This window comes from Pristiophorus japonicus, chromosome 3, assembly GCF_044704955.1.
Source record: "Pristiophorus japonicus isolate sPriJap1 chromosome 3, sPriJap1.hap1, whole genome shotgun sequence".
NCBI classification, from domain to species: Eukaryota; Metazoa; Chordata; class Chondrichthyes; family Pristiophoridae; genus Pristiophorus; species Pristiophorus japonicus.
Window position 1 is genome coordinate 152,355,200 of NC_091979.1, and position 25,303 is coordinate 152,380,502.

Sequence of the window (25,303 nt, forward strand, 5' to 3'; positions counted from 1 at the left end):
CCACATGATCCCATACTTTCCATTTTACAGGCTGATAAGGTCAATAAATGCCAAATTCCTGCTGCTTCAGTCATCACAATTCCTTTCCACCCTCTTAGTTGGCAAAAATAAATCCATACATACACTATGTAAAGTGCTTTAAACCCCTTTCTTCTTTAATACTGTCTATAAAATCAAGTTTTAACAGAGAATGTAAAGATCAGCGATATGAAATAATACACTAATTGTGTGCTTTTGTTCCAGTGTATTAAAGAGTGTTTTCTTGAGTATTTTTAGAAAGAGATCAAATACAATTGGAGTACAGGTGCAGCATTGAGAATCCAGAACCCTTGGGACCGAGGCCGTTCGGTATTCTTCCAGACTTTCGATCGTCTTTCTGATTTCATGAATCCAGAAAGGCACGAGCCAGGTCCGGGTATTTAGGGATTTTGGAATGCAGAAAGGGGTGGGACTCCCCGGCGACAAGCTGTTCAGGGGAGGGGAGGGCGGAGGTCGCACTCGTTTCACCAGCCTCGGGTGCCACTGCTCCCTCCCAGCCTGATACAAGGGTATACAAGATACAAGACCTTCCCTATTCCCTTCCAGCACAGGCCCCCAAAATCTCTCTTGTGCTTGCTCAAGTAGTAAACTCTAGCAACACCACGAGACATGGCTACAGCTTCAGAGCCAGTGCATTAGCGCCACCAAGACAGTCCAGCCCAGCCCCGGGTAGAGGTGTACTACAATGCAGAGCCGAGCTCCTTGGTCTTGCACAGCCGCCATGCTCACTCCCCCGACCACACCTCAGATTCCTGCCTCTTTTTATTCCGGTGCCTTCGCACTTCCCATTCCCTCCCAGTCGGAGCCCCAGCTCCAACATTCCTTCCCTGCTCGTCCTGGACCCCACTCCCTCATTTGAACCCAGGCAGAGATAACAAGATAATTTCTGCAGCAATGAGAAGGTCAGAGCCCCATGTCTGGCGCCAAGTCTCCTTGGGAAGTGAGGGGACATAGAATACATAAATAAGAGATACAGAAGGAGAAAGAAAGGGAAATCATACTTTTGTAAACTTTACACATGAAAACCTTAACTTTATGCTTTAAAATAGTCTTAAGTCTAACACTATTAAGTAATACCGGCCTTGTTGTCACGACAGAATCTTCATGCGACCATGGTACATGAAACCTGTACACATCCGCTGTCTTCCCTGTCAGAATAGAAATAGTTTCATGTAACACATCTAAAAAAAGACAACCATTATCAATCTAAAAAATATGGTAACAATATCCAATTTAAAGATTTTACATGGTAAAAATAATTATTAAAAATGGCCAAAACTGTTCGGAGCTGAACAGATCTTCTGGATTTGTTCATGATCTGTTCATGTCATTAATGTTAAAATCTTTACAGTAGGGGTGGTGTCAACATTTCAGATCCAATGTTTGCTTAGCAAGTTTGTGGATGAAAATCAGTGGGCATACAAACTTCCAATGCTTCTCTGCAGTCCCCTTATGAACCACCGTAGTTCTGTTGTAATAGTTTGCTTTGTTTCCAGTTTCAGCAGACACCTTATTTTTTTGCCATTTGCTCAGGGATCAAACTTTGATACACAATGATGGTAATAAGCATGGTAACCAGAGCTGATATCTTAAGAAAGTGGCCGATCTTCCTTATAGATTATAAAATAAATTTTATTGACAACGGAAATGGAGTGCAGGTGGAAAGCAACAGGAATTTCTGATCTTGGAAGATCATGAATTCCTACCCTTAGCATGTTATTCAGGTAATAAGCAGCAAGCAAACATCTTGCTCTGAGGAGAAAGAGGAGGAAAAAAAAATTAAGCTGGCCCCACACACATCTAGTGACTAGTTTGCAAGTTCCATAGTTAGAGGCCGAGGAGGCGGCCTCTTTCTCACTCTCATGGCTAAAGTATGGTGGGTAAATTGGGAGACTGAGTGAATCTGAACAAAGATAGAAAGGGAGGAAATGTTATAATTAAGCCACAAAAAAAAAATCAAACTTTACAATGGATAAATAAAATGTACAACTGAAATCTGATTTGCCTCTACCTCATATTTTAGGATTGATAAATCATTGTTTAATGTTGTGCTACATGTATATGAAGATAAAATACATATTCTTGTCAGACTCCACTAATGCACCCCTAGATAGAGCATAAACATCCCATCCATGCCTTTGTTACCTTGAGATTTGACTATTCCAAAGCGCTGCTGGCCGACCTCCCATCTTCCATCCTCCACAAACTTGAGTTCATCCAAAAATCTGCTGCCCATATCCTAACTCGCACCAAGATCCATTCACCCATCACTCCTGTGCTCACTGACCTACATTGGCTCCCGGTCTAGCAACGCCTCAATTTAAAAATTTTCATCCTCGTTTTCAAATCCCTCCATGGCCTCTCCCTTCCCCATCTCTAACCATCTCCAGCCCTACAACCGTCTGAGATCTCTGCATTTCTCCAATTCTGTACTCTTTCACAACCCCTATTTTTATATCCCCACCACTGGCAGCATGCCTTCAGCTGCCTAGGCCCTAAACTCTGGAATTCCCTCCCTAAACCTCTCCTCCTTTAAGACTACGGAGTTATGATAATGCTCCTGTAAAGCACTTCGGGATGTTTTACTACATTAAAGGCGCTATATAAATGCATGTTGTTGTTGTAAACCATCAAACAATTTCAGATAGCAGGCAAGTTACCTGTGCCATTCTTAACAAAGTGCAGAAAATCCGAACACTCTAAAAATAACAAAAACAATGATAATTTTGTGGCGGAATTACTATGCATGGCTACGGGTAAAAAAAAAAACAGAAAACGAATTGAATCATACAAACTACAGCACAGAGAGTTCATTTATCCCATTATGGTGTATGCTAGCTCGTCAACTGAAGCTATAATCCCATTTCCCCACATAATTTATATTCTTCATTTTCGACCGATGGAGAGGGAGGGACTGATGGAGAGGGGAGAACAGAAAGATATATCACCTTCCACAACCACCAGAGACACCCCAAAACGCTGTACAGCCAGCAGTGTTCCTTTCGAAGGTGTCGTCACAGTTGTAATGTATGAAACACAGCAGTCAATGTGTACAGCAAGCTCCCACAAACAGCAATGTGATAACGACCAGATAATCCACTTTAATGATGATGATTGAGGGATAAATACTGGCTACAAGTCCAGGGATAACTCCCCTGCTCTTCTTCAAAATAGTGCCATGGAATCTTTTACGTTCACCCAAGAGGGCGTTTCATCCGAAAGGCGGTCACTCCAATAGTGCAGCACTTCCTCAGTACTGCACAACAGTGTCAGCCTAGATTTTTGTGCTCAAGTCTCTGGACTTAAACGCTCAACCTTCTGACTCAGAGGCAAGTGTGAAACCAACTGAGCCACGGCTGACACGTGTGGCAAAGCATTCCATATTCTAAAAACCTCTCGTAGGAAAATATTACTTCTTACTGATAATCCTTAGTTAATGCCTTCTCCTTACCAATTTACTAACCAACTGAACCAATCTTTTACCGTTTACCATCTCAAAATCTTTCATCATTTTGAAAAACACTTAGATCCCTTGTACATGTTCAACATCACATCCTTACTTTCATATGCAGTGCCTCTATGTATGAAACCCAAAAACACATTTGTCTTTTCTGACTACACACCTACCTTTAAAGATATGTATCTGCACCCCTAGATCTCTGTTACTCCACTCTTACCAATTTAGGATATACTTCTGTTCACTCTTATTTTTCCCAACACACACTACTTCACATGTCCTTGCATTGAAATTTATCTGCCACCTATCTGCTCATTGTTGATCGGTCAACATTTTCCTGAAATCTTCCTCACATTTCGCCATGCCCTCTAGTTTGGAATTAATGTTAAAAATAAAAAGTTTGCATGGTCCAGTGTTGAGATAACTACATCTTATGGTATGTGACACAAGGTGCCTCTGCATTTACAGTAACATTTAAAAATTTCCTTATAAAAATAAACGTCCTTATCCCAGTTCCTCATGTGCTGCATTACATGCCAAACCATGAAGCATTCTTGAAAATAGATAATTTCTCAAGTGCTGCCATAAAGATGAAGAATCCTTGGTTGGATACATATGTCCCAGGCACATCTGTGCAGTGAGAATACCTCCGAAGGTTGAAATGATGTCCAAGTGTCTAGGTGCAGCTCAATGATTTACAATAAAAAACATCTGCATAGATTGATACAACTTGCTTCAGAATGATAACTTACCATGGATGAACTGGCATTGGCTCTCTACATGGATTTCAAAAGCCTGATATATCTAAATAGGAGGAAGATAAATATTAGGATGTGGAAGTTATTGGATCATTCTTTGAAATAAGTCTCTGTGCTGCACAATTCTTGCTCAAATACAGTACAATACCTGGTTAAAGTCCTGAAGCTGTACATTGTGCATTAGACCTGTAGAGTTTATAACAACTCTGCTGGCAGAGGCACCTACATGGAAACAATGCATTTAGTTTCTGAAAGCAATTCATGAAGATAGCTGGGAAGTTTTCAGCAACAATTGTAATTGAAGAAAAAGAAAGTCACGTACCAAAAGACAGGACGTTTGTCACTGGGGTGGACATCATTCTGGATGTTGCTGTCAAGAATTCACACTCTATACTGAACTGTGAAAGAATTGGCAACAGGAAAGTTATAGAATTTCTAACCATAATTATCTTCAGAAATTGCATTCCCTTCACATTTTTACCTTCTCTGCATCCAACACAAAAACATTCTCAAGTGATTTTCAAAGGACAAATGTGGTCTTTCAGTATCACTAGCAATAAGAGGTTGAAAACTCCAGTTAAAATCACAGCCTCAAATAATATTCCAAACTTGACTTACCTCTTTGGGTGCATTTTAAAGTTATTAGCCAAATTATGCTGCAAGGCAGGAAGAGCAGTAGGATGATTACGTTTCTCACACACACACCTTCTGTTGGTTGATTACAGAACATAATTGGTGGCAGCCTAGGGAAGCCCATGGCCAATAATGTCCTACACACCCAGCCAAAGAAAGCTACAGCAGAGGGAGGTGTGGCAGTGGGTGGCCGATGGCTGACAGAATGATGGATGGGGAATTTAACTATTTTGTTTAAACGTAAAATTGCAATTATTCTCTTACTCCGAGTACAACAAAGTAGGAACTTAACCCTTCAGCTTTGATGTGAAGCAGTTTTACCGTTTATATTTTTATACGAGATGCATAAAAGCACAAGATGATTCACCTCATCCCCTTGCAAAGTGATAATAAAAATCTCAGTTTACGGTCATGCTCTTTTGACATGTATGAATATCCGGAGATCTTACATAAGTAGAGATCAACGGTTGTTTTGGGGATTCGGCACAAGCACAATTTTATTGGAAACAAATATAATTTACTCAACAGTTGAGGTATTTGTTCCACAACTTTTGTTTTGAAACAAAATGCATAGATCGAAGTAAGGATAACTGTTCTGAAATATCTATAAAGCAGAGTGCACAAAACTATAGTACCATCAGTCAACTGCTGTCCTCAAGCAGCATAAAGACAACTCCTGGTCTGGGCAAATTTTATTTTTTTTTTTACTAACGGCTGACGATTCCAAATTGATCCAATCAGTACTGTAACAATGTGAAGTCTCATGAATTAAGAACACACACATACACTCAAACGTCTACATCAAACCTTTACACCGCATCACATCTGTCAATTTTTGGAAGCAATATTGTTCCTTACATGAGCTGAACAACACAAATAATTCATGAAGCGGCTGACAATTCTACCACTGAAGTATTACAGATTTATTGCTTTTGTCTGAGAACTCATGAACTGCAGAGTCTGGAAAGAATGTTTTACATGGACAGTTTGTGATCCCAGTTACTTCTCTTTCAGCTTAACAGAAATATTAAACATTGTTTTTGTCAAAAGATATCGTGACATATTATACACCATGCCACGTTTGCAAAATAAATATTCGAACTTCATTTTTAATTAAGCTGAAAAAGTAAGGGCATGAATTCCCACAATGGCTCAGCAAATTTATCCAGTGATTAGCTGATTCATAAGGTTCACGTTTCGGCCTGAGTTGCTCCTATTTTTTTGGAGCAACTAGTTTAGAATAGAGTATCTTAGAAATTGCAATTCTCGGCATTTAGTTTGCTCCAGTTCTAGTCAGTTAGAACAGATTTTTTTTCAAAAAGGGGCATGTCCAGCCACTTATGCCTGTTTTGCAAGTTTAGGCAGCGAAAACTTACTCCAAACTAACTTAGAATGGAGTAAGTAGATTTTTGTACGCTCAGAAAAACCTTGCCTACACTTAGAAAATCAGGCGTAAGGAAGGGGTGGGGAGGGGGAGGGAAGTTTACAAACATGAAACACATCACTTTTACAAATAAAGAGCCATCATCAATAATAAATGATAAATAAATCAATAAATCAAAAAAGTGTTATGTTTCTACTCACCGACTGCAGCACTGGGAGCAACCACCCACCCCGGGGGGTGGGTGGGTGGGGAAGAGACGGGGGGGGGGGGGGGGGTCTGAACAGGCCCGGCCGAAGACTTCAGGCGGGGCCCGCCCCCAGCAAGATGCCGGGGGTGCTGGCACTGCCAAAGACATGAAGAGGGAGCAGACCAGACCAGACCTGGGGCGGGGTGGCGGCAGCCAGCGGAGCGGGAGGAGGGGCTTGGGTCGGGGGCCAGAGCCACAGGCAGAGCAGGAGCTGAAGGAGGGAGGTACAGTCTGCCCCAGTCAGCCCATTTGGCCAGGGCTAGGGACGACGTGCTTTGGGCCCCTCCCACACAATTTCGCCGCCTGGAGCTACAGCCCATGCGCGCCCACTGTAGTACGCATATGCAGAGGTCCCGGCACCGATTTCAGCGCCGGGACCTGGCTCCGCCCCCGACTGCTTGTGCTGCGCTGCGCCGAGGGCCTGGATCAACCTGAGGGAGGGGAGAATACCGAGGTAAGTTTACGGCGCCGTTTTGAGTGCGGAAATCAGGCGTGGCTCGCGGGGATGCGCCATTCTAGGCGCGGCCCGAAATTTGACCCCATTGATTCCAGAAGGCCCAGGTTTTTTGGGTCAATCTGTGGTGTGGCAGTGGTAGCAACACTACAATTGACCCTATTACCCAAGTTAGAAAGGGTATTAAAAGGCCACAGAACCAAGTCAATAGAGTAAAGCGTCTAATCAGCCATGATCTAATTGAATAGTGGAACAGGCTGGAGGGCTGAATGGCCTATTCCTGTGCTTATGAAAACTCATCAGACTTCCTACTCCAGTAAATTCTGCTGGAAGTGTGCACAAGCTAGCGTTGGGCAAGAATAGAATTGAGCCTGACCATAATGGTCCACGCAATTCAATAACTGGCTGACATTCACTGCCAAGGCTCACGTGAATAATGGTCAATTCGGTGAGGTATCAAAAGATAACCAGTGCTAACAGAACTATACCCGAGCAAGGAGACTATGGCTTTAGGAGTAAGGGGAAAATTGACAAAGAAAGTAAGGTATGGTTGTACAAAATACATCAATTTGAGTCCAGTAACTGCCGAGAACAACAGAGCCAGAAGTCCAAGATATACAGCTTGGCCCACAGCACACTAATAAAGGAAAGCAGACTACAGTTGTGTTCAAATATTAGTTAGATTTTAAAGTGAGCGATGATCCAACAGGATAGTTGATGCTCTAGCAATGAAAAGGTTAAAAATTAAGTTTAAAAAGTCCGAATTGGTCCAACAGTTATTCCATAGTAGGTGGATAGCCAATGCGGTGTTTGATGACTTTACATCCAAGTTATATTAGAGAGATGACATTTAACAAGGAGACTTCATACTGATATGCAAAGTATTAAATGGTTTAGAAGGGGTAAAAGCAAAATATTATTTCAATGTCGGATAAGCTAGCATGGTCAGAGATAGTAATGTGAAGTAGTGAAACAACACTTTAAAACAGAAATTAGAAAGAACTTCTTTATGCACAGGTGATATGCATCTGGAATAATCTTCCAGGCACAATAGAAGCAAAATATTGAGATTTCAAAATACATCTGGTATATTTCATAGGATTTTTATGGTCTGCCAAGAACCTTCTTTCAAGCAAGTGGGAAGCAATCGTTCTCAAACCAGTTTTCCCTCCCCCAGATAATCTAGATGAGGTGACTAGCAGAGGCGGGATCTGAACTCCGATCTATTAATTTAGTGTTTACCTCTCCAATGTCGTTGTGTGCTGTTGCTTTTATATAATAAGCTTATGTATTTAGCGCTAGTTATAAAATTAAAAAGGAAAAAAACAATTAAAATTGCAATGATTTCAGCAGTGAAGGGACTAAAATAGAAATATTTGGTATTAATGGAAGTAGACAAAACTGTGCATATGTGTTTTCACTTACCTCTTTATTAACACTAGCCTTAGAAATATGAATGACAAAATGAGAGAAAGAACGGTACTCTTCCAGCTTGAAGTTCACTATCTGAAGAACAAACAGCAGATTAGGATTTAGAAGATATATGCTTTGTGTTGTACTGTAATTAAACAAGCAATCTCAGAAAATCAGGGATGATAATCATAACTGAAGGTACTACCAATTAGTTAAACTCCCAGCTAGTTCTTTGGTCAGAGCCTGTACTGTACAAACATTCCTGTTGTCTCCTTCAGTGCTCAACTAAGGATACACTTGGACTGAATGCACTACTCACATTATATACTTGATTTGCTGCTAACAATCCACAAGTATCAGTATTATTCACTTTACATTTGAAAAACATAATCCTTCAGCAAGTGGAGTTTCATTTTACAAATTAAAAGGGCAGTCAGTGATGCTTGAATGAGCCAGAATAAAAGAAAACAATTGGAACTGATAAAGACACCCAGGCAGCATAATGAAAGGTAGTCTGTGTAGGTTACCGGAAGAGGAAAACCAAAAAAAACGAGAGTTTTACTCAGAAAAAGATGTCAGAACTGTTCACAGTATCACATTAAAATATTGATAGAAGGAAAACATACCTAAACTGAGTAATACATATAATTCCAAGGAAATTCTAAGCTTACCTTGTACATTTTCAGCAATTCTGCTTCCCCAGTCAAGTCAATGCCTTCTTGGCTGCATGGGAAATTTAATTGCAAGACAGTGTTTTTAGTAAAAGAAAAATAGAACGGAATTTGACAGACACAGCAGTGGATCAGAGAACTCATGCGACATTCCCAAGCAAACATTAAAAAGGAAAGTAATTCAAAAATAATATGCAAATTGCAAAGGAGCGAGTAGCCACAGCAAATCACTAATCATGCACATTATATAATTCACTACATTCCCTTTGGGATTAAATGTCAAACATGAAAAGGAAAGACTGCACTAGATAAGGATTAAGAATTTATATGGAATATATAAAAACTTTGATTTTACGGTATTTTGTTACTGCTAAATCAACACTACTTGATACTTATGCTGTTTTTTTGTCATCCTATTTCTCAAGTTGTTAAAAGTGAAATGAACTGTTAGCTCTTAATGGTGATTAAGTTCTTAATCTAGTCACAGACTAATAAACCATGTTAAATTAAGCTGATCAGTTTGAAAATATGCAACTTTTTCAATCTTCAGAGTAGCTAACAAACTGCTAGTTTTCTTCCAACTTTTGAACCTTAAAGTCTTTACATCACTAAACTAGAAGGGAAATTTTCTGAGTATGCACTGGCTGTGAGCAACTTTCTCCACCAACAATGCACAAGGAAATCACTGACACATCATCCACAATTCCTGTTCACTGAAAGGAAAGGTGCAATGATTTCCCAATATGTACTGGCAGTGGGTGAGGTTCTTCACAGGCACATGCTCAGTAAAACAAGGCTTATTGCCCATCTGTAGAAATAATGAAGACAACTGCATACAGCATGTGCGATCTTCACAAACACCTTACACAAACACAACCATGGAAGTCACATATTAGAAGACGCAATACATCTCCACAGTATCCAGCTGATAGTCTATAAGCATGGGACCAAAATGACATCAGGTTTGTGAAGAAAGAACTAAACATTTGGTGTTCAGAGGGACCTGGGTGCCCTTGTACATGAATCACTGAAAGTTAACAAACATGCAGGTACTGCAAACAATTAAGAAAGCAAATGGTATGTTGGTCTTTATTATAAGAGGATTTGAGTAGAAGAGTAAATATGTCTTACTGCAATTATATCGTGCTTTGGTGAGACTACACCTGGAGTATTGTGTACAATTTTGGTCTCCTTACCAAAGGAAGGATATACTTGGCATAGAGGGAGTGCAACAAAGATTCACCAGATTGATTCCAGGGATTGGGGGGGGGGGGGGGGATTGTGCTATGAGGAGAGACTGATGGTGGATAATCAAGGGGCTATAGGTAGGGAGGAACTTAATACAATCATCATCACTAATGAAGTAGTACTAGGTAAAATAATGGGACTAAAGGTGGACAAGTCCCCTGGACCTGATGGCTTGCATCCTAGGGTCTTAAAAGAAGTGGCTGCAGAGATAGTGGATGCATTGGTTGTAATCTACCGAAATTACCTGGATTCTGGGGCGGTCTTAGCAGATTGGAAAACCGCAAATGTAACACCCTATTTAAAAAAGGAGGCAGACAACTATAGACCAGTTAGCCTAACATCTGTCGTTGGGAAAATGCTGGAGTCCATTATTAAGGAAGCAGTAGCAGGACATTTGGAAAACCATAATTCAATCAAATAAAGTCAGCATGGTTTTATGAAAGGGAAATCATGTTTGACAAATTTGCTGGAGTTGTTTGAGGATGTAACGAGCAGGGTGGTTAAGGGGGAACCAGTGGATGCGATGTATTTGGATTTCCAGAAGGCATTCGATAAGGAGCCACATAAGAGGTTACTGCACAAGATAAATTAAAAAGTCGGACCTCAAAAGTAGTAATCTCGGGATTGCTACCAGTGCCACGTGCTAGTCAGAGTAGGAATCGCAGGATAGCTCAGATGAATATGTGGCTTGAGCAATGGTGCAACAGGGAGGGATTCAAATTCCTGGGGCATTGGAACCGGTTCTGGGGGAGGTGGGACCAGTACAATCCAGACGGTCTGCACCTGGGCAGAATCGGAACCAATGTCCTCGGGGGAGTGTTTGCTAGTGCTGTTGGGGAGGAGTTAAACTAATATGGCAGGGGGATGGGAACCAATGCAGGGAGATAGAGGGAAACAAAAAGGAGGCAAAAACAAAAGACAGAAAGGAGATGAGGAAAAGTGGAGGGCAGAGAAACCCAAGGCAAAGAACAAAAAGGGCCATTGTACAGCAAAATTCTAAAAGGACAGAGGGTGTTAAAAAAACAAGCCTAAAGGCTTTGTGTCTTAATGCAAGGAGTATCCGCAATAAGGTGGATGAATTAACTGTGCAAATAGATGTTAACATAGAAACATAGAAAATAGGTGCAGGAGCAGGCCATTCAGCCCTTCTAGCCTGCACCGCCATTCAATGAGTTCATGGCTGAACATGAAACTTCAGTACCCCCTTCCTGCTTTCTCGCCATAACCCTTGATCCCCCGAGTAGTAAGGACTTCATCTAACTCTCTTTTGAATATATTTAGTGAATTGGCCTCAACTACTTGCTGTGGTAGAGAATTCCACAGGTTCACCACTCTCTGGGTGAAGAAGTTTCTCCTCATCTCGGTCCTAAATGGCTTACCCCTTATCCTCAGACTGTGACCCCTGGTTCTGGACTTCCCCAACATTGGGAACATTCTTTCTGCATCTAACCTGTCTAAACCCGTCAGAATTGTAAACGTTTCTATGAGGTCCCCTCTCATTCTTCTGAACTCCAGTGAATACAAGCCCAGTTGATCCAATCTTTCTTGATAGGTCAGTCCCGCCATCCCGGGAATCAGTCTGGTGAACCTTCGCTGCACTCCCTCAATAGCAAGAATGTCCTTCCTCAGGTTAGGAGACCAAAACTGTACACAATACTCCAGGTGTGGCCTCACCAAGGGCCCTGTACAACTGTAGCAACACCTCCCTGCCCCTGTATTCAAATCCCCTCGCTATGAAGGCCAACATGCCATTTGCTTTCTTAACCGCCTGCTGTACCTGCATGCTAACAAATATGATGTGATTGGGATTACGGAGACGTGGCTCCAGGATGATCAGGGCTGGGAACTCAGCATCCAGGGTTATTCAACATTCAGGAAGGATAGAATAAAAGGAAAAGGAGGTGGGGTAGCATTGCTGGTTAAGGAGCAAATTAAGGCAATAGTTAGGAAGGACATTAGCTTGGATGATGTGGAATCTATATGGGTAGAGCTGCAGAACACCAAAGGGCAAAAAACGTTAGTGGGAGTTGTGTACAGACCTCCAAACAGTAGTAGTGATGTTGGGGAGGGCATCAAACATGAAATTAGGGGTGCGTGCAATAAAGGTGCAGCAGTTATAATGGGTGACTTTAATATGCACATAGATTGGGCTAACCAAACTGGAAGCAATACGGTGGAGGAGGATTTCCTGGAGTGCATAAGGGATGGTTTTTTAGACCAATATGTCGAGGAACCAACTAGGGGGGAGGCCATCTTAGACTGGGTGTTATGTAATGAGAGAGGATTAATTAGCAATCTCGTTGTGCGAGGCCCCTTGGGGAAGAGTGACCATAATATGGTGGAATTCTGCATTGGGATGGAGAATGAAACAGTTAATTCAGAGACCATGGTCCAGAACTTAAAGAAGGCTAACTTTGAAGGTATGAGGCGTGAATTGGCTGGGATGGATTGGCGAATGATACTTAAGGGGTTGACTGTGGATGGGCAATGGCAGACATTTAGAGACCGCATGGATGAACTACAACAATTGTACATTCCTGTCTGGCATAAAAATAAAAAAGGGAAGGTGGCTCAACCGTGGCTATCAAGGGAAATCAGGGATAGTATTAAAGCCAAGGAAGTGGCATACAAATTGGCCAGAAATAGCAGCGAACCCGGGGACTGGGAGAAATTTAGAACTCAGCAGAGGAGGACAAAGGGTTTGATTAGGGCAGGGAAAATGGAGTATGAGAAGAAGCTTGCAGGGAACATTAAGACGGATTGCAAAAGTTTCTATAGATATGTAAAGAGAAAAAGGTTAGTAAAGACAAACGTAGGTCCCCTGCAGTCAGAATCAGGGGAAGTCATAACGGGGAACAAAGAAATGGCGGACCAATTGAACAAGTACTTAGGTTCGGTATTCACAAAGGAGGACACGAACAACCATCCGGTTATAAAAGGGGTCGGGGGGTCTAGTAAGGAGGAGGAACTGAGGGAAATCCTTATTAGCTGGGAAATTGTGTTGGGGAAATTGATGGGATTGAAGGCCAATAAATCCCCAGGGCCTGATGGACTGCATCCCAGAGTACTTAAGGAGGTGGCCTTGGAAATAGTGGATGCGTTGACAGTCATTTTCCAACATTCCATTGACTCTGGATCAGTTCCTATCGAGTGGAGGGTAGCCAATGTAACCCCACTTTTTAAAAAAGGAGGGAGAGAGAAAACAGGGAATTATAGACCGGTCAGCCTGACATCGGTAGTGGGTAAAATGATGGAATCAATTATTAAGGATGTCATAGTAGTGCATTTGGAAAGAGGTGACATGATAGGTCCAAGTCAGCATGGATTTGTGAAAAGGAAATCATGCTTGACAAATCTTCTGGAATTTTTTGAGGATGTTTCCAGTAGAGTGGACAAGGGAGAACCAGTTGATGTGGTATATTTGGACTTTCAGAAGGCGTTCGACAAGGTCCCACACAAGAGATTGATGTGCAAAGTTAGAGCACATGGGATTGGGGGTAGTGTACTGACATGGATTGAGAACTGGTTGTCAGACAGGAAGCAAAGAGTAGGAGTAAATGGGTACTTTTCAGAATGGCAGGCAGTGACTAGTGGGGTACCGCAAGGTTCTGTGCTGGGGCCCCAGCTGTTTACACTGTACATTAATGATTTAGATGAGGGGATTAAATGTAGTATCTCCAAATTTGCGGATGACACTAAGTTGGGTGGCAGTGTGAGCTGCGAGGAGGATGCTGTGAGGCTGCAGAGCGACTTGGATAGGTTAGGTGAGTGGGCAAATGCATGGCAGATGAAGTATAATGTGGATAAATGTGAGGTTATCCACTTTGGTGGTAAAAACAGAGAGACAGACTATTATCTGAATGGTGACAGATTAGGAAAAGGGGAGGTGCAAAGAGACCTGGGTGTCATGGTACATCAGTCATTGAAGGTTGGCATGCAGGTGCAGCAGGTGGTTAAGAAAGCAAATGGCATGTTGGCCTTCATAGCAAGGGGATTTGAGTACAGGGGCAGGGAGGTGTTGCTACAGTTGTACAGGGCATTGGTGAGGCCACACCTGGAGTATTGTGTACAGTTTTGGTCTCCTAACCTGAGGAAGGACATTCTTGCTATTGAAGGAGTGCAGCGAAGGTTCACCAGACTGATTCCCGGGATGGCGGGACTGACCTATCAAGAAAGACTGGATCAACTGGGCTTGTATTCACTGGAGTTCAGAAGAATGAGAGGGGACCTCATAGAAACATTTAAAATTCTGACGGGGTTAGACAGGTTAGATGCAGGAAGAATGTTCCCAATGTTGGGGAAGTCCAGAACCAGAGGTCACAGTCTAAGGATAAGGGGTAAGCCATTTAGGACCGAGATGCGGAGGAACTTCTTCACCCAGAGAGTGGTGAACCTGTGGAATTCTCTACCACAGAAAGTTGTTGAGGCCAATTCACTAAATATATTCAAAAAGGAGTTAGATGAGGTCCTTACTACTAGGGGGATCAAGGGGTATGGCGAGAAAGCAGGAATGGGGTACTGAAGTTGAATGTTCAGCCATGAACTCATTGAATGGCGGTGCAGGCTAGAAGGGCCGAATGGCCTACTCCTGCACCTATTTTCTATGTTTCTATGTTTCTATAAAGGCTCACGAGGTTGGGGGTAATATATTCGCATGGATAGAGGATTGGCTAGCAGAAAACAGAGAGCCGGGATAAATGGGTCATTTTCTATTTGGCAAACAGTGACTAATGGGGTGCTGCAGGGATCGAGGTTGGGTCCTCAACTATTTACAATTTATATTAATGTCTTGGATGAAAGGTGATGTAGCCAAGTTTGCTGATGATATAAAGATGGGTGGGAAAGCAAATTATGAGGAGGACTCAAAAAATCTGCAAAGGAATATAGACAGGCTAAGTGAGTGGGCAAAAAATTAGCAGATGGAGTATAATGTGGGAAAATGTGACTTGATCTACTTTGGCAGAAATAATAGAAAAGCAAATTATAATTTAAATGGAGAAAAATTGCAAAGTGCTGCAGGAGAGAGAGACCTGGGGATCCTTGTCCATGAAACACAAAAAGTTAGTATGCAGGTACAGCAAGTAATCAGGAAGGCAAATGGAATGTTGGCTTTTATTGCAAGGGGGATAGAGTATAAAAGCAGAGAAGTCCTGCTCCAACTGTACAGGGTATTGGCGAGGCCACACCTGGAGTACGGCGTACAGTTTTGGTCTCCGTATTTAAGGATATATTTGCATTCAGAGAAGGTTCACTAGGTTGATTCTGGAGATGAGGGGGATTGACTTAAGATAGGTTGAGCTGGTTGGGCCTATACACATTGGAATTCAGAAGACTTATTGAAACTTCTAAGATAACCTCGACAAGGTGGATGCAGAGAGGATATTTCCACTCATAGGAAAAACTAAAACTAGGGGACATTGCCGCCCATTTAAAACAGAGAAGAAACTTCCTCTGAGGGTTGTAAATCTATGGAATTCTCTGCCCCAGAGAGCTATGGAGGCTGGGTCATTGAATATACTTAAGGTGGAGATAGACAGATTTTTGAGCGATAAGGGAGTAAAGGGTTATGGGAAGCGGGCAGGCAAGTGGAGCTGAGTCCATGATCAGATCAGCCATGATTTTATTGAATGGCGGAGCAGGCTCGAGGGGTCAAATGGTCTATTCCTGCTCCTATTTATTATGTTCTTGTATTCTCTAGAGTTTAGAAGAATGAGAGGATCTCATTGAAACATACATAATTCTTACAGAGCTTGACAGGGTAAATGATGCAAGGAGGATATTTCCCCGAGCTGAGGCGTCTATAACCAAGGGTCGTAGTCTCAGAATAAAGGGTCGGCCATTTAGGACTGAGATGAGGTGAAATTTCTTCACTCAGAGGGTGGTGAATCTTTGGAATTCTCTACCCCAGAGGGTTGTGGATACTCAGTCATTGAGTATATTCAAGACAGAGATTGATAGATTTTTGATTTTTGAATATTAAGGGAATCAAGATATGGGGATAGTGCAGGAATGTGGAGTTGAGGTATAAGATCAGCCATGATCTTACAGGCTCGAGGGGCCGAATGGCCTACTCCTATTTATTATGTTCCTAGATTTGAGCAATCATTACGATATTACAATGGTATTTGTTTGATGCCCTGTACAAATATGCCATACATTAATTGGTATCAGTAATTCTGATTAATTCAATTAAAACGGGGACTGAGTCACTGAACTAATGACTCTGAGCCAATAATTTACCATGTTAATTCCTTGCATTTATTATATTTCCCATATTGGTATTCCCTGTCAAATGCTAAGCTTCAGTTCCGATGGAGGTGGAACTTGCTTTCCTAAATTCTGTGCTTTGAAAATCTTTCCATTCCCAACCTATTCATATATCCCTACTATATTTCCACTTCTAATGTGTGTCATGTGAGAATAGCTTTTCTTGAATTTATACATGATATTCTCATTTAAAATTAGGATTGCCTCTATCCCAATCCACATTGTTCTGCCCAATAAGAATAGTGGAATGGCTCCATCCATGGACCTCTCCCAGACTTCAGACACCTACTTCCACAGGGCAGACCCAAGTTATTCCTCTCTCCTCAGGCAGCCTTACTGCAATTAACTTTTAAGAACTGCAATTGTGAATGTCAGTCAAAAGTAGCATTTGAACTAAGAATATTCAAAAGAACCCAATGCTTTTATTAAAAAGTTTTAGTTTCGCCACTCTGAGCACTGATTTTTCAACTTTCAAAATATGGAACATTTGTACAAATGAATTGGTGTACTTCCTCCACCCATCACTTCTGTGCTTGCCGACCTACAGTGGCTCCCGGTTAAGCAACACTTCGATTTCAAAATTCTCATGCTTGTTTACAAATCCCATGGCCTTGCCCCTCTATCTCTAATCTCTTTCAGCCTCACAAACACCCCACCCCTCAAACCTGGTGAGATGTCTACACTGCTCAAATTCTGCTCCACTGAGCATCCCTGATTATAACTGCTCAACAATTGGTGGCCATGCCCTCAGCTACCTAGACCCCAAGCTCTGGAACACCTCTCTCCTCCTTTAAGGCGCTCCTCAAAACCTCTCTTTGACCAAGCTTTTGGTCATCTGCCGTAATTTCTTCTTATGTGGCTCAGTGTCAAATTTGTTTTTGTCTTAAAACACTCCTGTGAAGTGCCTTGGGACATTTTACTACGTTAAAGGCGCTATATAAATACAAGTTGTTGTTGGAGTGAGACATGCAAGGAACACTTTTTCAGTAATCTTGATGTAAACTAAAATATCCCAATATAAATTAAAGCATCCTGACCACCTTGTACATCTGTTTTTCTAATAGATGCATTACTGTAGGCCTGAAACACAGGAATTGTGATCTAAATTTGCTCTTTTGTCAGGTTTTGTTTAAATCTCAACAGTATCAGAATTAGGGAGCAGTGAAACAGTATATCTGAAGCTTATATAATGCAGATTTAACAATTATTTAAATTTGTCATCAACTATTTAAAGTTCTAGTCCTGAAAAATAAAATACAGACCACAGTTGTTACACACTGCATTGAGAAGGGGAAGCATCATCACATCTACAGGTGCACAAGGGCAGTCAAAAAAATTACATGCTTAGAAAACTTCCAATGATGCATTATTGTAAACTTCTGATTTAAGTCATATGGAAAACTGGGATTTGGGGGCAGGTGGGGAAGGAATGGAGAGGAAAGAAGGGAGTGTACAGTGTTGGAACATGCACTGGTGCAAGTAGGGGTGCCTTTCTGGCATCAGGATTCAGTTACATGAAGCAATGCAGACACTAGCCCTGCAATGCAACCAGCCCATGTCATACCTAACAGTGAAGTACTTCAAGCGGTCATTGAGAGCATAAAAAGGGAAAGGGTTCCATTTCCCAGCACTATCATAAAAAAACAAACAAGACATAAGTCAGAAAATAACAAGGATTATGTTGAGTGCTAGGACAGGAACCAATAGTCATGGAGGAATCTTAAATCCCTTAATAACTGCATCAAAAGGGTCATAATACAGATATGTCCCTTCTTCTCAGTACCATCATCATTTCTTATCCTGCTCTTGCCAAGTATAAATGAAATATCAGCCCACAGGATTCCCATGAAAAATATGGAAATAAGGTTTAGCTCAATAGATCACAATTATCCTTGGTGCATCAGGATTCCATTCACCCTGCCCACCACCAAACATCCAACCTGCCTATAGTGTCAACTGTGGCTCAGTGGTAGCACTCTCACCCAAGTCAAAAGATTGTGGGTTCAATTCCCATTCCAGGGACTGGAGCTCAAAATCCAGGCTGTATCTAGTTGGAGGTGCTGCCTTTTGGATGAGAGGTTAAACTGAGGCTTTGTCTGCCTGCTCAAGTGGACGCAAAAAATTCCAGTTGAAGAGAAGTTCTTCCGAACGTCCTGGCCAATATTTATCCCTTAACTACTATTAAAATAGATTATCTGGTCATTGCGGTTTGTGGACAAATTGCCTGCCACGTATCCTACATCACCACAGTGAATTACACTTCAAAATGGCTGTAAAGCACTTTGGGACGCCGAGGTTGTGAAAGGCATTATATAAATGCAAGTCCTTTTTTCTTCTTTCTGGGGGCAGACACTTTTTTTTGTGGGTCTCCCAATCTACAGAACAACCTGCTAAGTGCATATAGCCACAGTGCAAAAAAAGTGAGTTTACATTGCGACACAAAATAGGTTCAAGATGTGGGATTGGCTCTGGGTGGGCCTCCACAATAGAAGAAATGAATATGACCAACTTACAGGCTACGATCCTGCCTTCCATGCTGAATGAATTTTGTATATACTGGAGCTTAATGGATTATTTCACCAGTGAAATGACCAAGCCAGTATATTAAGACTATATAACTGATCGATTCTGCACAATGTAAGCAGCTGCTGAAGATGAATAAAATGACTGCAGACACTCGGAGAGGCACTGGCTCAGAGTTCAATTAAATTCACCAGCACATAAATTATTCAGCAGATTCATGTGCACGATATTCTACATTGTCTGTATGCTTCTTTAGCACATCCAGAAATAGCAAATAATGCTTTCTCTGGCCCATACCTGAACAGGTCTCTGCAAAGCCTGGAACAAAGTCATAGTAAGCATCTAGCTGTCATTTTCTTCAGACCAGAGCAACAAAAAGGTAATATAAAAGCACTCAGGCAACCTGATCCCAAACTCTTTCACCCACTGCTTGGAGGAGCACAAGTCTGTTGTGGGTTGACCTATCCTGATGCCTTTAGGGGAAGCAGCCTTTAAAACAAATAAGCTGAAACTGAAAACTCACTGTCTGGGAAAATTAATGGCGAGAACATTCCTCTCACGCACTTTAGTCCAGTATAGTCAGGCACCATTATACACTGCCCTCTGGAGGCCTTTTGTTACACTTTCATATCAATACCTATGCAGTCGAGAGCCAGAGGAATTGCTTGTACATTTCCCACTGACCCAAAACAAAAAAGACATGAGTGTCCAATGCATTGGGTATGTTTCTACGAGCCAACATACCAAAGTCTGGTCTTTAACTCCATAGATCAAATCCAAGATTTCCCAAGTACAAGAAAAGTCGCTTCTTTCAGTTTCCATCTACTCAAATACTCAGGCTACCAAATTTAAAATATTAAAAGCCTGGTTGGTTAACTTGAAATGTCAGTTTATGCAATTACGTTTGATGAAAAGATGATCCATATTGGCTAATGAAGGAAAGCATGCTATGCCTACAAATATGTATTTTTTCAACCCTTAATATTTGTTCACACATTGGATATACACCAAGATTGTAATTGAACAGTAACGACATTACGAGGAAGCGGAAGGTGGGGCTCCTTAATATAATTTATGCTCTTTTTCTCCAGCCAAAAGGGCAAGACAGTTTGCACTGAAGAGTTTAACCCGATTCGCAATGTTACACAGCGAAAAGCTCAAAGGAAATACAATTTAGCATGCCATGGATGAGTTTACTTATCCCACTACAATCTTTTTCTGGGGGCCGAGAGAGGAAACAACAGGGAAGAAGTGAGATTTGGGGGGGGGGGGGGGGGAGGGGGGAAAAGAGAAAGGGGATGACTAAGTGTGACTAGTTAGCATTTTTCTCTTATGGATTATTTGTTGGACATAACATGTAGATGTTAAAAAATGGTTACTGCTAGAGGTTTCTGCCGGCTGCAGAGAATACAGAGATATGACTGGCTGATATGCACACCTCAGGTCAAGCCACAACTTTTATTCTGGAAGGCCTTGGTATACTGGTGTTGATTGTGGATACTAAGGGAATCAAGGGATATGGGGATACTGCAGGAAAGTGTTGAGGTAGAAGATCAGCCATGATGAGAGGGGATCTCTCAGAAACTTACAAGATTCTGACGGGACGGGACAGGTTAGATGCGGGAAGAATGTTCCTGACGATGGGTAAGTCCAGAACCAGGGGACGCAGTCTTAGGACAAGGGGTAGGCCATTTAGGACTGAGATGAGGAGAAACTTCTTCACTCAGAGAGTTGTTAACCTGTGGAATTCCCTACCGCAGAGTTGCTGATGTCAATTCATTGGATATATTCAAGAGGGAGTTAAATATGGCCCTTACGGCTAAAGGGATCAAGGGTATGGAGAGAAAGCAGGAAAGGGGTACTGAGGGAATGATCAGCCATGATCTTATTGAATGGTGGTGCAGGCTTGAAGGGCCGAATGGCCTACTCCTGCATCTATTTCTTCTGTTCTTATGATCCCTGCCACTGCCATGTCACTATTACAGTCCTGTCTAACAGGTCATTCAAAGTGTTTGACATGACTCATTGAACAGTTCCAATCACAAGGGTTCTATAGGGCTGTTTATATTACAAGCATGTTTGACAGCTGTATTCATATGGGCAAACATTAATTTGAACCCTGTGAATAGCAAATCAAATGTTGTTAAGTGAAATACTGTTTTTAAACTCCTTTTGCTCTGGGATATCTTCAAGAAACTGGAGTTATATTTTTGACTGCAATGCAAACAGACAGCAGTCAACCTGGTACAATTAGGAGTACAAGGGTAGTCAGAAGACGCCAAGGTAATGGCCTAGTGCTTCATGGATTAGTTTTAGATTAAGAGTTAGTGCAGGGAAAGCACATTTGTTGTTTTGATTCTGAAGTGAATAGTGAAGTCTCTATTTACTGTAAATCTATTGTTTGGATTGTACACTGTTTATCTACCCATTTTAATTTAATAATTTGTTCAGTGGTTAATAGTATAATTCTCAATATTTCTGACTATTGAAGACCAGGAGATTGTGAGCGCAGGTGATATATTCAGTATGGAGCACAGTGACCAGAGTTCTCGGTTTGAACTTGGGTCTCACAACATTTACCTAGATAGGCAGGGAAAGACAGTCTGGTTTGTAGTGGCAGTACAATATATCTTGCATAAAAATTCAAAAATGGAAGCACAGCTTTTAAATATTTGTTTGTATTCAAAATTGTGTTTTCAGCATATATATTTCAGGTTTGAATTAATATGGTAGTGTTTGAGTAGCTTTATTATTGGAATATTAGTCTTTCTTCAGCCTTATCATGCAGGAGTTTAAAACTTACAAATTTGTCAGCTCAGGGGCTCCTCAAAACCGACTGCTCGTGTTCAACAGTGTCCAGATCCCAATTCTTCCACTCAGATGCAATTTGTCAATCCCACAAGAGCTTCACATCCAGTTAAATTTATTTTTATACAGCTAATCATACAACAAATGGCTGACAATTTCCAGTGTCAAGTTTTGGTTTTGAATTTTTTAATTCCCATAAAATAAGCAATTAAGTTGTTTCAACAGGAAACTGTAGAAAGTGACGATAGGGGCCATCCTTCTAAAATTCTCAACCCTCGTCTTTAAACACAAAACTATCAAATAAGCACTCGATAAGTTAACATACTTGTGCACACAAAACCAATTTCACAAAGAAAAATCTATTTAAAAAAAATACTTACCAAACAGATTGATTGGTCTTCAAACATCCATAGATCCAGTTGCTGGGTTCCTGTCAATTCAAAAATCCAGATGCATTCGAGTTTGTGTCAAAGTCATGTAAAATGCAACAGAGTTGTACGAGTGGGTGAACTGAGGCACAAAAGTACAGCCTAGGCCAGTCTTAAAAGCATACTTTTATTTTCAATGTAAGGCATTTTTAACAATGCTTTGTAAATAATTGATTTGAAATCATTTAATACTGCAGATTTTTCAAATTTGAGATGCATTGTTTTTTTCCAAATATACATATATAAAAAGAAAATGTTGGTGATTTACTACTTATGGAAGATGAACATCTCAGTAAGTTAATATTTCAATATTTTGATCAAAGGCATATTTCCTTACCAAGTTGGTAGTTCGACAATATAAATTACTGTAGGGTTCCTCCTCACTTGGAAGTGGTAATATAAAATATGTTGCCCTGCGTTCCTTTGCAGAAAACTGAAACATATTTTGGTACATATAATTTCAAAATAGAGAAATTGTATAGAATATGTCAAAGAAGTTATAAAATGTCAGCATCCAGTACCTCTGGACAGTTATAAGTCCATTTGTATGTTTTAATTTCATTCCACATAGCAGATGAACCTAAAATAAATACACATATTAAAGATACTTCATATATTTGGCCAAATCACTAATTTTAAACAATGCACTGCTTCAAACCTGGGAATGAGACAGAAGACTCAAGATTATCCTCAGAGTCTTTCTCTGAATAGTTGACAAAATGATGGTGAAGAACAGACATCCTCTTCTCTAGATCTGTGGTTATCTTGAAAACAAAAAAAACAAACAAACAAACAAATCAATAAGTCACAACTAAGTATTTGAAACATAAAAATCAAGAAATTATCAGTAATTTTATGACTGCACAGGTCTACAATAATGTAACATTTTTTTTTTTAAATACAGCCAACTCTACAGCCCTGAAGTAGCCCAATTAAAATTCAGCAGATACTGAGGTAATGAAAACCTGGTTCAGCCACAGTATGCATTATTCCCACCACTTCAGATCCATTGGCAGGGACCTATTTTATGATGCAAATATACGACCAAAGATTACACAAATGATCGCAACTAACACAGACACTACACACAGCCCTGACAAGGTTTACAGTTCACAGTAACTGCAGAGAAAGTCTAACTTGTTGGTGATCAGGCAGAAAGTGCAAAAAAGTTTTTTTTTAAAAAACAAAAAAGGAATTATAATATGCTCAGCTAATTCTGCCATCTTTTCCATGAAATAAAGACATTTTTTTCGAACTTGTGACCATCATGAATTTCCACAATTATCATCACAATTACATCAGTCTAAAATCAAAGTTTTTTTTTTTAAAAAGACATTGGTCCCACGTTTCGGCCTCAGTTGTTCCTGATTTTTTGGAGCAACTGGTGTAGAACGAAGTATCTTAGAAATTCAAATTCTCGGCATTTAGTTTGCTCCAGTTCTAGTCAGTTAGAACAGTTTCACTTTGGAACAGAATTTTTTTTTTCCAAAAGGGGGCGTGTCCGGCCACGTACGCCTGTTTTCAAAGTTTCGGCAGTGAAAACTTACTCCAAACTAACTTAGAATGGAGTAAGTGAAGATTTTTGTACGCTCGAAAAAACCTTGTCTACACTTCAGAAAATCAGGCGTAGGTTACAAATCAGGCGTAGGGAATGGAGGGGGGAGGGGGGGGGAAAAAAGAGGTTAAAAGGGAAGTTTACAAACATTAAACACTTCAGTTTTACAAATAAAGAGCCATCATCAATAATAAATGATAAAAACATCAATAAATCAATCAAAAAAAATTGATAAGAAATAGTTTTTTTTTTTAAATCAACAAACAAAGCATTTTCTACTTACCGACTGCAGCACCGGGAACTCTCCAACAGCGTTCTGGGATAACCCCCTCCCCCCACACCCCAGTGTGTTTCGGGAAAGAGGAGAAGGGGCGGGGGGGGGAAGAGGAGAAGGGGCGGGGGGGGGGGGGGGGGGGAAGAGGAGAAGGGGCGGGGGGGGGGAAGAGGAGAAGGGGCGGGGGGGGAGTGAAGAGGAGAAGGGGCGGGGGGGGAGTGAAGAGGAGAAGGGGCGGGGGGGGAGTGAAGAGGAGAAGGGGCGGGGGGGGAGTGAAGAGGAGAAGGGGCGGGGGGGAGAAGGGAGGGGGAGGGGGGGAGAAGGAGAAGGGAGGGGGAGAAGGAGAAGGGAGGGGGAGGGGGGGGGGAGAAGGAGAAGGGAGGGGGAGGGGGGGGAGAAGGAGAAGGGAGGGGGAGGGGGGGGAGAAGGAGAAGGGAGGGGGAGGGGGGGAGAAGAAGGAGAAGGGAGGGGGAGGGGGGGAGAAGAAGGAGAAGGGAGGGGGAGGGGGGGGAGAAGGAGAAGGGAGGGGGAGGGGGGGAGAAGGAGAAGGGAGGGGGAGGGGGGGAGAAGGAGAAGGGAGGGGGAGGGGGGGAGAAGGAGAAGGGAGGGGGAGGGGGGGAGAAGGAGAAGGGAGGGGGAGGGGGGGAGAAGGAGAAGGGAGGGGGAGGGGGGAGAAGGAGAAGGGAGGGGGAGGGGGGGAGAAGGAGAAGGGAGGGGGAGGGGGGGAGAAGGAGAAGGGAGGGGGAGGGGGGGAGAAGGAGAAGGGAGGGGGAGGGGGGGAGAAGGAGAAGGGAGGGGGAGGGGGGAGAAGGAGAAGGGAGGGGGAGGGGGGGAGAAGGAGAAGGGAGGGGGAGGGGGGGAGAAGGAGAAGGGAGGGGGAGGGGGGGAGAAGGAGAAGGGAGGGGGGAGGGGGGGAGAAGGAGAAGGGAGGGGGGAGGGGGGGAGAAGGAGAAGGGAGGGGGAGGGGGGGGGAGAAGGAGAAGGGAGGGGGAGGGGGGGGGAGAAGGAGAAGGGAGGGGGAGGGGGGGAGAAAAGGGAGGGGGAGGGGGGGAGAAAAGGGAGGGGGAGGGGGGGAGAAGGGAGGGGGAGGGGGGGGAGAAGGGAGGGGGAGGGGGGGAGAAGGGTGGGGGAGGGGGGGGGGAAG

General features: G+C 42.2%; 1 protein-coding gene across 1 annotated transcript in view; it reads right to left on the reverse strand.

Annotated features, from left to right (window-relative positions):
• pgap1 (post-GPI attachment to proteins inositol deacylase 1) overlaps positions 1–25,303 on the reverse strand; it is a 176,572-nt gene that overhangs the window by 132,323 nt on the left and 18,946 nt on the right. Inside the window, exons 7-17 of the mRNA XM_070873735.1 lie at positions 23,233–23,248; positions 22,989–23,094; positions 22,852–22,910; positions 22,668–22,763; positions 22,283–22,332; positions 9,057–9,108; positions 8,398–8,478; positions 4,577–4,652; positions 4,403–4,476; positions 4,249–4,300; positions 1,121–1,187 (exon numbers count right to left, since the gene is read on the reverse strand). Of these exons, the coding sequence (XP_070729836.1) occupies positions 1,121–1,187; positions 4,249–4,300; positions 4,403–4,476; positions 4,577–4,652; positions 8,398–8,478; positions 9,057–9,108; positions 22,283–22,332; positions 22,668–22,763; positions 22,852–22,910; positions 22,989–23,094; positions 23,233–23,248 (729 nt within the window). The remainder of the gene's footprint in view (positions 1–1,120; positions 1,188–4,248; positions 4,301–4,402; positions 4,477–4,576; positions 4,653–8,397; positions 8,479–9,056; positions 9,109–22,282; positions 22,333–22,667; positions 22,764–22,851; positions 22,911–22,988; positions 23,095–23,232; positions 23,249–25,303) is intronic.